Source organism: Cryptococcus depauperatus, chromosome 8 (assembly GCF_001720195.1).
Source record: "Cryptococcus depauperatus CBS 7841 chromosome 8, complete sequence".
Classification (NCBI taxonomy): domain Eukaryota; kingdom Fungi; phylum Basidiomycota; class Tremellomycetes; order Tremellales; family Cryptococcaceae; genus Cryptococcus; species Cryptococcus depauperatus.
Window position 1 is genome coordinate 290,524 of NC_089475.1, and position 12,830 is coordinate 303,353.

At 44.8% G+C, this 12,830-nt stretch overlaps 8 protein-coding genes across 8 annotated transcripts; 3 read left to right on the forward strand and 5 right to left on the reverse strand.

Annotated features, from left to right (window-relative positions):
• Window positions 1-9: 9 nt before the first annotated feature.
• L203_106015 (uncharacterized protein) lies at window positions 10-1,817 on the reverse strand (the record flags this gene model as incomplete). The annotated part of the gene is made up of 6 exons (XM_066215375.1): window positions 10-363; window positions 418-696; window positions 746-868; window positions 919-1,014; window positions 1,072-1,212; window positions 1,260-1,817. The coding sequence occupies 6 exons, from the start codon at window positions 1,815-1,817 to the stop codon at window positions 10-12; spliced, it is 1,551 nt and encodes a 516-aa protein (XP_066071472.1).
• A 157-nt stretch (window positions 1,818-1,974) lies between these two features.
• Window positions 1,975-2,640, forward strand: L203_106016 (uncharacterized protein; the record flags this gene model as incomplete). Its single annotated transcript, XM_066215376.1, has 5 exons — window positions 1,975-1,979; window positions 2,027-2,087; window positions 2,138-2,212; window positions 2,267-2,412; window positions 2,520-2,640. 5 exons carry the CDS (start codon window positions 1,975-1,977, stop codon window positions 2,638-2,640), a joined length of 408 nt encoding a protein of 135 aa, XP_066071473.1.
• Window positions 2,641-2,837: 197 nt separating this feature from the next.
• Window positions 2,838-5,908, reverse strand: L203_106017 (uncharacterized protein; the record flags this gene model as incomplete). Its single annotated transcript, XM_066215377.1, has 3 exons — window positions 2,838-3,466; window positions 3,517-3,672; window positions 3,718-5,908. 3 exons carry the CDS (start codon window positions 5,906-5,908, stop codon window positions 2,838-2,840), a joined length of 2,976 nt encoding a protein of 991 aa, XP_066071474.1.
• Window positions 5,909-6,689: 781 nt separating this feature from the next.
• L203_106018 (uncharacterized protein) lies at window positions 6,690-7,155 on the reverse strand (the record flags this gene model as incomplete). The annotated part of the gene is made up of 3 exons (XM_066215378.1): window positions 6,690-6,713; window positions 6,769-6,827; window positions 6,873-7,155. 3 exons carry the CDS (start codon window positions 7,153-7,155, stop codon window positions 6,690-6,692), a joined length of 366 nt encoding a protein of 121 aa, XP_066071475.1.
• Window positions 7,156-7,864: 709 nt separating this feature from the next.
• Window positions 7,865-9,228, forward strand: L203_106019 (uncharacterized protein; the record flags this gene model as incomplete). Its single annotated transcript, XM_066215379.1, has 2 exons — window positions 7,865-8,317; window positions 8,368-9,228. 2 exons carry the CDS (start codon window positions 7,865-7,867, stop codon window positions 9,226-9,228), a joined length of 1,314 nt encoding a protein of 437 aa, XP_066071476.1.
• Window positions 9,229-9,400: 172 nt separating this feature from the next.
• On the reverse strand, window positions 9,401-10,376 carry L203_106020 (uncharacterized protein; the record flags this gene model as incomplete). Its single annotated transcript, XM_066215380.1, has 3 exons — window positions 9,401-10,106; window positions 10,156-10,258; window positions 10,304-10,376. The coding sequence occupies 3 exons, from the start codon at window positions 10,374-10,376 to the stop codon at window positions 9,401-9,403; spliced, it is 882 nt and encodes a 293-aa protein (XP_066071477.1).
• A 168-nt stretch (window positions 10,377-10,544) lies between these two features.
• L203_106021 (uncharacterized protein) lies at window positions 10,545-11,824 on the forward strand (the record flags this gene model as incomplete). Its single annotated transcript, XM_066215381.1, has 6 exons — window positions 10,545-10,581; window positions 10,667-10,676; window positions 10,725-11,070; window positions 11,122-11,237; window positions 11,287-11,444; window positions 11,490-11,824. The coding sequence occupies 6 exons, from the start codon at window positions 10,545-10,547 to the stop codon at window positions 11,822-11,824; spliced, it is 1,002 nt and encodes a 333-aa protein (XP_066071478.1).
• A 64-nt stretch (window positions 11,825-11,888) lies between these two features.
• L203_106022 (uncharacterized protein) lies at window positions 11,889-12,612 on the reverse strand (the record flags this gene model as incomplete). The annotated part of the gene is made up of 4 exons (XM_066215382.1): window positions 11,889-12,048; window positions 12,101-12,220; window positions 12,282-12,415; window positions 12,499-12,612. 4 exons carry the CDS (start codon window positions 12,610-12,612, stop codon window positions 11,889-11,891), a joined length of 528 nt encoding a protein of 175 aa, XP_066071479.1.
• Window positions 12,613-12,830: the final 218 nt, after the last annotated feature.

Below are 12,830 nucleotides of genomic sequence, written 5' to 3' on the forward strand. Positions count from 1 at the left end.
GTGCGAGGTTCATTGTTGCAATCTCTCTAGCACATTGACCAAACCTAAACGATCCGCATCGTTCATTGTATTCTCCTCCTCCATCTCCCATTCCCCAGTCATTGTCTCTGTTACCCCCTTTACCTCGGTTGGCCATACCCCAGCTACCCCTGATGCCCACATCCATCCTTCGCCCAAGTCTCTTGGTGCTTTTCCGCGTCTTGCAATCTCTGGAGGAAGGATAAAACGTTTATGTGAAGGCGCAACATGGCCCGCTCGCGGTGCGATGGTTGTTGAAGATAAAGATATTCCATAAGTACCCGTTGATCGAGTGTTGGCTAGCGCGTCAGCGTAGACATCCAAACGAGTGTATATGTCGTTGAGCTTTATAACCATGATCAATTACAAATCTTTCTGAAGGTCACTGGTAACACAAACTTGTTGGCTCCGCCATCGAGGCTTTCTCACTTCCAAGACCTTTGCTGACAGACCTGCAGCCCATCCGCTCTTATTAGAATCTGCTAATTCCTTGGTCAATTCGTCGTACATTTCTTTCCACTTCCTCTTTTGGGTGTACACTATGTCTGGACTTGATTCTGGTTCATCTTCGCCTGCCGAAGAATATTCCGAAGACATGTAGTCAATGTGCAAGGCTGAGGGAGGAAGAGAAATGCCAAGGGAGGGCGATCCAGCCGAGCGCGCACGCCGTTTCTGTTTCTGTATCTTGGATCAAAAAGGCTCTCATAAACAGCAAAGAAGAACCTGCAAGATCTTTACGAGCCCATCTACGACGTTTTTTTATATACCTCTCCCGTCGCTCGGCACCATCGGCACTGTTCTCGTTTATGTAACGCTTGCAGAGATTAGTGAAAGCAGTATAAGCTGCGGGCTGACCACTATATTAGTTTCGCTGAGCAGATCCGCAAGCAAACAACTGACTCTTATTATCTCTAGGTCAAGATCCGTTTCTGCAACCCGAGGATGCAAACCCATATTAGCTTCTTGTTTGAATTCCTCCACAAGTTTCTCCAGCCACTGCATTGATCAGCTACTACCAAAGCAAAGCAAATCATGGGCGCGAGGGTAGCTCACGCCAAGATTGTCACTATCGAGCATCTTTCTCCAATTTGGAACAAAGTAGGGAGAATACAACTTGGCTTCGCCATTTGAAAAATCATTCGTTGGGGCCGGCACAACACTATTGTTAAACTCCATTCCTACAGCAGCGCGCATCTGCAGAGCTGTCAATTTTTTATTGGCTATCAGCAGGCAAAGCCCACCTTATTACGGATAGCTTTAGCCAATTCTGGTCTCCTCTCTTTTTCGAGCCGCTTTCCCGTTACGATATTTCGTTTCAATGTTGCCTTGGAACCGGTATCGTATGCAGACTTGCGCTTTCGCTTACGTTTCAGTTCGTTTTCGTTCTCCAAGCCAAGCTTGTCGGAAGCCATCAATACATTTACAAATTTGTTTTGCAAGGATGGATTGTCATTCTCGATGGATGCGTTGCGAGAATGGCGAGTAGGCAAATCATCATCCGGCCCTACAGCACAAGTCTTTCCTTTACGACTTATAGACTGGTCCACAGCCAGTCTTCGGAGTTTGAGCACCTCAGCCTGAAGTTGCTCTCTTGACCATCCTGAAAGGTCTCCAGCCTCACCACTATTCGTCGCCGCGCTTTCTGGCACTTCATCGCCCTCCAATCCTGTAGAACCATCATGATGCCTCGGACTACTATCAAGTATCGCTTGGTCAATGCCCTCCAAAGCTCTGACGAGGTCTACATGGGAATGTGTTAATTGTATTTGGTCTGTCGTTTCTTCAATTTCGGTGGACATGACGAGTGGAGGTAATTTTGAAAAGTGAGGATGATAATTTTCTATTTTCCATGTTTCAGCCTCGAGTGGAGTTCTGGCGATGTCCGTAATGAGCTTTATTTCAAGGAAGTGATTATATCCATTTACTTTTTCAATTCATTTAGAAACAATATACATTATGTGGTATGTAAATCTTTCCATGCAGAGCTAAAAGGCTGATGACTAGCTAGCAAGCATATCTTAAACGCTCAAGTTGCTATCAGAGCTCCATGCTGCAAGAAATTCTTTGACGTAGTCCTACTCCTCGTCATCTCGCCCTCACTCGCTGACTACAGCTATAGTGTCCTCAATGCCATGCCGAATCTCAAGATCATCCTCTAAGAAAAGCTCTGGAAATGGCTTTCTTGTGCAAGAAGGTATTCAGCTCTTGTCTGATGGTTGTGGTTCCGCTCAGGCCCTTCCGAGTATAGTGCAAAAAGGCGTTCAGAAAAGACATGGCCGAGTATGAAGAAGCCGATGAATACTGTCCTCATTGCGACAATCAATATGTTATTGAGGCAAAAGAACCACAAGCTATGGTTGGAGTAGAAGGCGAAGATGCACGGATTGACAACAGGTTAGTATTGCTGCCCTCGTACTATGCGAGATTTGTCTTGTCTGGTGGATTTGAGGTTGAGGGAAGGCTGGTAGAAGGCTGGTAGAAGGCTGACAGACTACATAAAGAATGTTGAAAGACGACCGCATAAAAGAAAAGCCAGAGAGAAGCCTGTTTGCCAATAAGGACGTATCAGACAAGCTTGAGCGCAGGCCATTATATCAGCTAAACTCGAAACAAGCCAGATGATATCTTTAGCCTTCATAATCAATTTTCTATACTTTTGTTGCATAGACATAGGACATCTGACAACAGGGATTGTCAAATTTGGAGGCCATTTATGCGTATGTGATAACAAGTAAATCCAAATGCATAGTATCATTGATAGGTGAGATCATAAAAAAGAAATGACAAACAAGGAAAGTCCATGCAATAAACCCAATTGTTCAACTTCTCAAAGCCAAATGTCGTATTTCCCATAATCTCTTCTCTTCCCTTCTCTCTCTATCTCTCATCTCGCTGCCCCAATGCGGCGCTCTCAAAACCCAACCTCTCATTTCTTTTTTATGTCTGTCTTCGGCATCTTTACACTCGGCCCATAGCTCACTGGAGATGGCTATACCAACATCAGGCCGTGTACGTTCTTCCCAAGAAGCCGTGCTAGCCGCCATTGATGAATCGCTCGCAAGTCGTTGTGACCATGTAGAAGACGAAGCCACAGATGTGCCTGAGCCGATAGGAACAAATCTTTTGATCACACCAGCACGGATTGTCCCTCCGCCAGTCTCCTCATCTTCATCATCTGCCATCCCCTCAAATGGATCCGGCTCATCCTCTTCAGGGGCAAGAATACTCACCCATTTCATCTGTACGGGATCAAACTGCATATCGCCAACGATACGTGGTGCAGCCGATGCCGCAGAATTTGCGGGCGACGAAACAGCACCAACAGACGATCCAGTGTAATGTGTGATAAGCGCAGGACGGGAAGATGATATGGTATCAAAATCGCAGAGAACAGATTCGTTTCCCTCCCAACGAAGTGTCGCTGGGTTCCAGGTCATCTCACCAACAACTGTAAATCCATCAGCCTTCTTACACAATAATCGTCTTCAGGTAGCCTACCTTTTTTCTTATCTGCTCCACCAAGATGCTTGATCAAACCTGCCCCTTTTCTTCTAAATTTGCGAGTGGCGAGCTGAGTTGGACCAGACTTTTTTCTCTTTTCGTCTTGAAGTTTGCCTTTCGGCATCAGTCCCAGTTTATGTGAAGGATCGTGGTCTACCACTGTCAGCTTAGGTTCGCCACATGTAAAAAACATTTTACCTCTACAACTAGGCTTTCCAAGACCCAGACCGACCATGCTCCTCTGTGTACTTGCATTTGTAACTTCTTCATCAACCCTCAAATCGTCAATTCCATCCAGCTCAGTTCCATCTCCATAGTTTTTTGGCTTTTTGGGTACATCAACTGTTCTCGCAGACATCTGCGTAGAGTACATTTTGGTCCTTATTTGTGCACTTCCCGATTGAGCGGGCGTAGTTGATGAGCTGAATCCAGAAGCATTCTGCTTAGGAAAAACGGATGAAATTGGCGGACGAATTTTAGCCCGAGAGCTAGAAGTAGGCATAGTTAAGCGAGATGTAGAACCATGATAGCGAGTCGTGGGCAGAGGTGGTGGTGAAAGTGCATCAAAGCGCTGAGCTAAGTTTTTATCCGCCATTGCATCTTGTAGACTAGCAAGCGATTGCTTCCTGGTTAAAGAGGGCGACTGAGGTGGGGCTGCTAAATGATAGTGGGATTTTTGATGGCGCAATCGGGAAGTTGACGGAGTGGGTGATTGTGAAGGAACAAGTGGAATAGAGGGGGGGGGCATATTGAGCAATTGCCCGCTTCTTGACCGCATTGCTTCTTTCTCCCGGCCACTCAAAGCCACTTCACCTCGACTGCCTTCTCTAGACACTGTAGCTATGGAATGGCTTCTCAATGATAGCCCCAAGCTACTCTGATTCTTATCGCGCGGTGTACTTTGCAAAGTATTGTTCACCAAACCGCTCCTATCCCGCACGCCGTGTACAGGTGTATTTCTCCCCCATCCTTGCTCACGGTGTTTCTCCCAAGCCTTCTCACGTTCTTTGACAACGCTCTTAGCTGGTTGGTCGCTACGTAGTAAGGGTGGCACACGGTCACGCGCGCGTTTTTGCGCTCTCAGTCTATGACGCGATAGCTCAACACCAGGTTCATCAAGTACCAATCCATCTTCAAAAGAATCATCGCCCTTTCGACGGGTATCGGGTGTTGCTGGGAGCTGAGGAGCGTATTGTGGCTTGCGCTTGCGATCAAGGATTGAGTTGAGCTTTTTAGCACGCGCGGCCGAAAAGAAAGTAGGCTCAAACACCAAACCAGACTCCAAATCTTCCTCTTCGTCTGCTTCATTAATTCGCTTTTTCTTACTACCCCTATCTGCTGGACCATCACTGACACTTGTAGCGCTTGTTTCGCTCATTCTCTTGCCCGGAGAATCTTCAGAACCCCATCCCCACTTCTTACTTGCCGCTGACGATGCATCAGGAGATTCCCAAGATTCAGTGTTCATTGTTGATGTATTTGAATTCCTTGGCTGTTTTTGGTATGGCCTAGGAGCAGATTGTGTAGCAAGAATAAGGTTCTTGAGGTTTAAGGGAAGAGCAAAATCTGCCTCAAGTTCCGCATCGTCCGTTTTTGCTGAGCTTTGAACTGGCTGCCGAGGCGGAGGAAGAGACTTCAATTTAGTTCTGGGTGGAGGCAACATAGCTTTGATGGTAGCGCCCGCTTTGAGTGTAGCTTGGTCTTCATCCTCGAGATCCATCAAATCATCGAGAGCATTGGCATCCGGCAGGTTGTGTTTTGGAGGAGCTACAGTCAACTGACGCCCTCCACCATCTATTTCTGAAAGTCTTCCCAATATGTTTGATGGCTTTTTCAATCTGAGAGTTCCTTTTCCTTCAAATGCTCCGCTAAGATCATCCAAGTCCACATCTGCCTCCCAATTTCTTTCTAAAGCTTTTGCGCGGGCCTTTACCGTTCCCGCTAGTATCCCAGGTCTAGCGGCCGGTGTACCTCCAAGTTTTGTGATCATGCCAACACCTTGAGGACCTTGTCCTACGATAGTACGCGTCACACTGCTAGTGGAGGACGCAGTGCTAGACCGCGGCCTTGGTTCTTCCTTGCGATGTGGCGACGATGTCAACGTCAGATCTCCCGCAGGCAAATCGAAATCATCATCCAAAGCATCCAACTCCACAGCTGGCTGTTTTTTCCCTTTGAGATCTGTCAAATTGCTCTGACCTATAAAACACTGTCTGAGAGGCGAAGACGTGTGAGAGCGGGAAAAAGACGAGCGATGCGAAGAGGATGAAGATGGAGAGGGGGAAGAAGGCAGCTTCAGATTAGATGCAGAAAGATCGAATGACGGATCGTCTGTCCAGTCCTCAGACGGCACAAAGGTGCCCGCTGGAGGTGGCGGGACAGGGGACATCCTTATCCCTCTTGAGGCTGGCTCTGGACCTCTTGACACACTGAGACCTACAATTGAATGCGTTGGCAAGATGAATAGACAAAGAAGAAATATAAATGTAATTGTAGAATAATTATTCAAAAAGATATCGAAAACGCGTCAAGTAGTGGCTTTGTTTTTGTGGCGTGTGGCACTTATTTTTTATTTTTTATTTTTTATTTTTAAATCCAGAGGAAAATGCAAGTAGTATATTATTAGGGTTATTCATTTCCAAGGGCGAATTGAACACAGTTCAGTTCGTGATAATGAACACTCGTCCCTGCATTATTACGTAATAATCAATGATATCACTTCGGTCTCTGACATTTTGTGTATCTGAATGTTTATGTCTATATTATGTATCACTAACAAGTAAACTGGAGCTCTGTTCTTCTGTAAACTATGACAACAGCATCTAAACTTCATGAGTCTCTCAATATATTAAACAAGAATTTAGCTTAAACCCTTCAGAATCACTCATCATATTCCAACCGTTAGCTCAGCCACTTCCTCCTATCTTTAGGGCATGATATCTCGTCTCAGTCGCTGAAGATAGGATCAAGGATGTTCTATTCTGGGCAAATTATTCGTACGTTGTCTACCAATAGTCCAGCCGAACAGCCAAGACTTGAGATGGTGTTCATGACTTGCTCACCCATGGCATCCCTCTCTCCGCACCTACATGGCGATTAATGGGTGCATGATCGATGATGTATTGTCCCTGTCCGTTTCCCGTCCCATCTTTCTAGCCTCTAGCATTGATTCAATCCGAATGAAGGCGTGTTATCTAAGAATGAGCTATGGAAGTGTATAGACTTGAACGGAAGGGCTTTTCCATTTACTTTGCTTCGTATATCTGAAGACGTCGGAGAAGTGGTGCATCCTCGTTCCTTGAGGTAGACTGATGCCCGCTGGTATCCATCCTGCGGCTTGGAGCCACCCTTACCTTTTAGAGAGTCATAATTACCTGGAATCGACAGCCAATCGAGCAGAATTGACAGAGACGAAGGGATTTGATCAGTGCCGTTGTTATGCCAGTCAACATTGGTTGCTGAGGACTTTGGCGGGGTCTCAGGATTTGCTCGAATAGCTGAGGGGTTGGATTTTGCGATCCGGCACCGTTTACGTGTTTGAGAGGAAGTTGACGGTGCAGGAAGATGGCTCTGGGAAGGACTATGCTGGGTGAGATCCTGGGAGCTATCCGATGAGCCAATCTGCAAGCTTGACATATTTATAGATGGCGTTGAGAGCTGAGAGTTGAATGTATTGAGTTTGAAGATTTATGTTATATAGAACAAGATAAGGATTGAATTCAAAGATTTATATTGTATTGAACAAACATGGTGTAAGTTGAACGTTAGCTTTTAAAGTTGAACACGCAAAAACCCCTATTCGATTTGGACCGAATTGAACACAGCCAAAATTTGCTTCCGTGATTACGACGCCTGTTCAGTTCGTGATAATGAATAACCCTATTGTTTCAGGATATGAGATGACGTGGCAAAAACGTTTTCCATTATCACCAGTTTGCCCATATATTAAAAAATTTCCATCTTTTATTCTCTGTTTTTATTTTCTACTTTGATATAATAAATTGTGAGTATATTTCCTCCCTGCCTCATAGATAGGACCGATAGCATGAGCGAGGATGATACCGATGACGAGACCTAGCCTTTCTACTCATCATTTCGTTTATTACCTACTGTCCGTTCCGACTGGGCCGTGTTTCTCGTTCTGAGGAAGATGGCTTCAGTCCTTGTGCGAATGGGATTCCCAGTGTGTTCTAAAGAGATATGATGAGGACGATTGGGCGGTGCCGAGTTGACACTAGTTTGGCGACTTTATTTCTGAGCTCTATTGCTTTGGCCGTTTTGTATCGGTGGAACTTGTCTATAGCAGTGCTAACATTTTGCAATTTCATAGGAAGACTTGGTATCCATGTCGCTTCCGTCGCCTTCGGGATCGTCTTCATCCTCGTTATGTTATACTAATACTCTTCTCGCTCTGCCTGATGGGCCCATTGCTGCCGCTCACCAGGATTTGACTTCCCATACTGTTTCATTCATTGGCGGTTATCCAACGTTTCCTCCTATACCTTCTTCATCTATAAATGTTGGCAGTGCTCCGTCAGAGGTGAAATGCGGTGTTTGTCATAAGCCGATTCCACTTTTAGCGCAAGTCTACTGTCCACCTGAAAATGGCGAGAATGATCGAACTGTTTATATCTTTGCTTGCCCTCAGATGAGTTGTCAGCAAAGAGAAGGCTCAATAAGAGCATGGCGGGCATCAGTGAGGAATGAGGAGTATGTTAGGGATGTGGAAGAGAAGAGAAAGGCGGCAGAAAAAGCCGCAGCCGAAGAGAGGGAGAAAGCTAGAAATAATCCTTTCACAGTAAGCATGCATGATTTGTATATTGCACATATGCTCAAGAATCAGTATAGATTCGGGAAGACGCTCAGCCTAGAGAGTCCACGTTGTTTGGGTCAGCTCAACCTCTCTTTGGTAACACAACTAGCAGTCCTTTTACAATACCATCTAATCCTGTGCCCTCAATCTCTGAGCTTTCCGTCTCTGAACAGCTTATGTCACAGCCAATTTCTTCTGGCCCTTCAAAGTCTTTCAAGCCCCCTTTACCAGCCTATCATCCTGCTCAGTATCTTTCCACTATTGAGGAGTATATACTCCCTGCAGATGATGTCTCCATAGCGTCATCCGATGAAAATGAAAGTCTTGAACAAAAGGCTGAATGGCGTGAAGAAGGTTGGGAAAAAATCCTGCCCAAAAGTATTGATGAAGTATTTGAAAATTTTGTTCGAAGGTTAGAACTAGCCGATGGGGGCAAGAAGCAAGTGTTGAGATATGAGCTTGGAGGAGTTCCATTACCATATTCGTCAGCGTCGCCTCTCACCAGAGAACTTTTTCCCGGCGCCGAAAAACCCCTGGCAAAGGATGAAGAACTGAATCTAGAGAAACTGTATAACCCCAAGTCCATACCTCCTTGCCCAAAATGCAGCAGCAGTAGAGTATTTGAACTGCAACTTGTACCTTCTTTAATCAACATTCTTCGTCCTCATACCCTTTCCACCACTGGCGAAGCTCCAAAGACTGCCTCATCTAAGGCAAGCACAGAAGAAGACCGGAAAAAGGAACTGACTAAACTTGCTGCTGGCAGCAAGGGAGATACGAGCCAAGACGAAAAAGGTGAAATGGAATGGGGAAACGTACTTGTCTATGGATGCGAGAAAGATTGCGTAGGTATAGGCGAAGAGTGGGTGGGAGTAGAGTGGGAGGCCAGCTTATAGTTGTAGATCATTAAAGATGGAGACACTTCGCATTTATATTTCATGAGCACATGCATCACAATAACGAATATTGCTATCGCCACCAAGTCGTATCAAACCACAAGCCGCTATCAGTATGCTTGTATATGTCATTAATTATAGTGCTACAATGGTATTTTATTAAGTCTATGGTCTAACTTTTACTTTTCTTATTCGTGCGAGCTTCTTTTTCCTCCTCCCGATGTTTTCTTTTACTGTTCTTTTTACCATCTTGTTCAGCGCAAGTATTTCTGTTCTTGGATATCTGAAGCTCATGCCGACTCTCTCCTACCTTTTCTTCTTCCAATGTCTCTACTTTCTTGGAAGTCTTCTTCGTACCCTCATATTTGTCCTTGCCTTTACTTTCTTTTCCTTCCCTTAACTGATGAGCTGCCTTCCTGGCCTCCCTCTCGGCCCTCTTCGCAGTTTTGCGTGCTTTTCTCTGTTCCCTACTTTCTTCCCTTTCCTTACCTTTGCCTTTGCTTTTCCCTTCCTCAGCCCTTGGGTCAACCTCAGGCTTGAGCACAGCCCCTTCCTCAATAACAGAGCGTACGAAGCTCGCCTTGCAATGCGCCCACTCCTCTTCTGTCTCTTCCACCTCTTCCTCTGTTTCTGGTAATAGAACTTTGCCCCGTAGAAAGCGCGAATACAACTGGCGCCTTGCCAGGTCTCGCGAGACCCTAGTTGAAGCGTTTATTGACAGTTTTGGAGGTATTTGAGGCTGTGGAGTAGAAGAAGATGAGCCGCTTTTTGATCCTGGTGTAGAGGCAGGCGCCATAGTGACCCATTTTGAAGTAGAAGGAGTAGGTGAGGGCATGGCGGAGGGGATAAAGAGTGAAGCAGCTGTAGCGGCAAAAATACTAGCTCATCGTAAGCACCCACACTACCCATAAAACATAACATAATTACTGGTCCCAGAATGGTACAGCTGCATCACGATCCTTTCCTATACCGGATAATGTTTTCTTTTGCACAACTGGTAATGGTCTTGTGGCATGACCATGCTTTAAAGCTGGTTCCTTGTCAGTATACTCTCAAAAGCCAATGCATAACGTACCAGTCCCTCTTCCTTTCCATCCTTGTTTTTCCAAATGTGCCGCTGGGTCAAATATGGTCTTCATTACAGCCATCTTGTTGAAAATTGATTTATAAATTGTAATAAAAGTGATTGATCTTTTTTTGACAAGGAAATTTGTGAGTCTGATATTGCCATTTTGATGTTTTGACCATTATCAGGCTGGCCTTGAGCTCATTTCCGGCGCGTCAATCTTTCAACATTGGACTTTTTGTTCAACAATATGAATTTAGAAAATTCTCAAGAACAAATCACAGAAGGTGGGCAAAGAAATCATTGGAATGTTTTGACCTGTAGATGAGGCGTCTTTATATGACAGGCAAATTCGGTTATGGGGACTCGAAGCTCAAAATCGGTGGGTTGAGCATATCCAAGAACGAAAAGAAGCTCATAGGCTATTTAGAATGCGCTCTTCAACTGTATTAGTCATTTCGCTTCGCTCGTTAGCTCATGAGACCATTAAAAATCTCGTTCTGGCAGGCATTGGCCGATTGATTATTGCCGACTCTGGAGTGGTCACAGAAGAAGATCTTGGATCAGGCTTTCTCTTTCGGGAAGAGGATGGCGCAGTGGGCAAATCCAGAACCGAAGCTGCGCTCCCTCAAATAGCGTCTTTGAATCCTCTCGTCACATTGCTCGGAATAGGGGATGACATATTTCGAACCGGCAAAGAAGAGGAAGCTGTGAACATGATGAAAAGAGAAGGAGTCGATGTCGTTGTAGTCTGTGATTTGAGTGTCAAGGAGAACGTGAGCTGGAATATAGTTGATCCCGCTGTGACTGATTGTGCCATAATATAGGAGAAAATCAACAATGCCGCCAGAAAAGCTGGATCCTTGTTTTATGCCGCCAGTTCTTTTGGTTTCTATGGCTTTGTCTTTGCCGATCTCGGGGAATCGTTTGAATATGTCGACAAGTATGCAACCCAAAACTTGCTAATGAAAATCTTGTTTACGACATTATAGTACTCCTCCAGGCTTGACCAAAAAGTCGTTGTCCTACTCTCCTCTTGTAAAAGTTCTCGACAAAGCCAACTGGGATAAACCCAATGGGAGTCCATTCAGAGGTTTATCAAAGAATGCAACAAAAGCTCTTGCTCCTAATGTTGCTCTGTGTCTACTCGGTTTGTGCTTCCATTTACATGCTGTATTAAGCTCACCTTGTGCAGCCCTTTGGGAATTTGAATCTCAAAACAATCGTTCTCCTTCAAACGAAGCAGATTTATCTGATATGACCTCTTTCGCCGAAAACTTGCGCAAAACTCTCGCAATTAACCCTGTTGCTTTTCCTTCTGTTGACCTATCCACTCTTTCACATCTCGTTCTTCATTCAACTCATTTTTTTGTTCCTACACTCGCCATCCTTGGCGGATTTCTTGCTCAAGATGTGTTACGGTCTTTGAGTAGGAAAGGCAAGCCTATCGCAAATCTTTTAACTGTGGACAGTATGGGTGGTATCGGAACAGTTGGAAGATGGTGTATGGCTGATTCAGCAGAAGCTTAGTGAGACATACATGTAATTGCGAGATATTGATAGAGGCACAAACAATGTGCTCGCTTGACTTGTTTCATGGTATAGTCATGTCTCCTATACTGACCTTACTGTGTAACTTTTTTGACTTGTCCACATTTCCAGGGTCTTCGTTCTTCTCCCCTTTGTCTGGAGCAACACTAGACTCTATTGACTCCTCCATTATCGCTTTTTCTTTCGATGGTTTCTGTGTGCGCCTTTACAAATATAAGCAGAGCACTAAAGTAAATAACCTCAAAGATGACGTACCATGTAGCATGATACCGTGTTGCGACCCTCATCAGTTCTTGTATGAACCCAGAATCTGCTATTCTCATTCTAAACAGCTCTGTCTGAAGTAAGGTCAAGTAAACTAAACAAGTCGGATACCTATCCGTGGTCAGCTCTATTACAAACAGATACGATACAGAGACAAAATAGCAAGACATACGTGATAAACCTGATATACTCTGGATCCCGCCAGTATTCCATATACTGCAAGTAATTCAAGAACGCTGAGTCATACAAATATCCTTGTGTATGTAATTCCTGCAAGTACATTGGATTGGCTAGACACTGGACAAACTAACAAGACATTGGTATTTAACACATGATGAGATTGGTTTTGCTCGACTTGAGCTTCACAATTTATAGAAACCAAGACTCACCTCCAGTTCCGATTGGAACCTGACAAGGTTGGCTTCCTTCTCTGGCGACCTGGGAGGGGCTTCTGAGCCATCTGGTAATGGCGGAGGAGGCAACGTTAGCAAAACAGACTGCATTTGAATATTAAATGGTGACTTTTCAATGTTTAATAGAACATTCAAAAGTAGAAATGAGTTTGACATGATAGAAGCTTTACGTAACATTTCAAACTCTCGCGGACTTGTTACTTTCTTCCACTTACCATCTCATATAGCTAGCTGTTCATCCTCTGAAAGACCGAATTTGAAAAACTAACCATGAAATGGTAATATGCATACAAGCTTGTAGCCCTTGT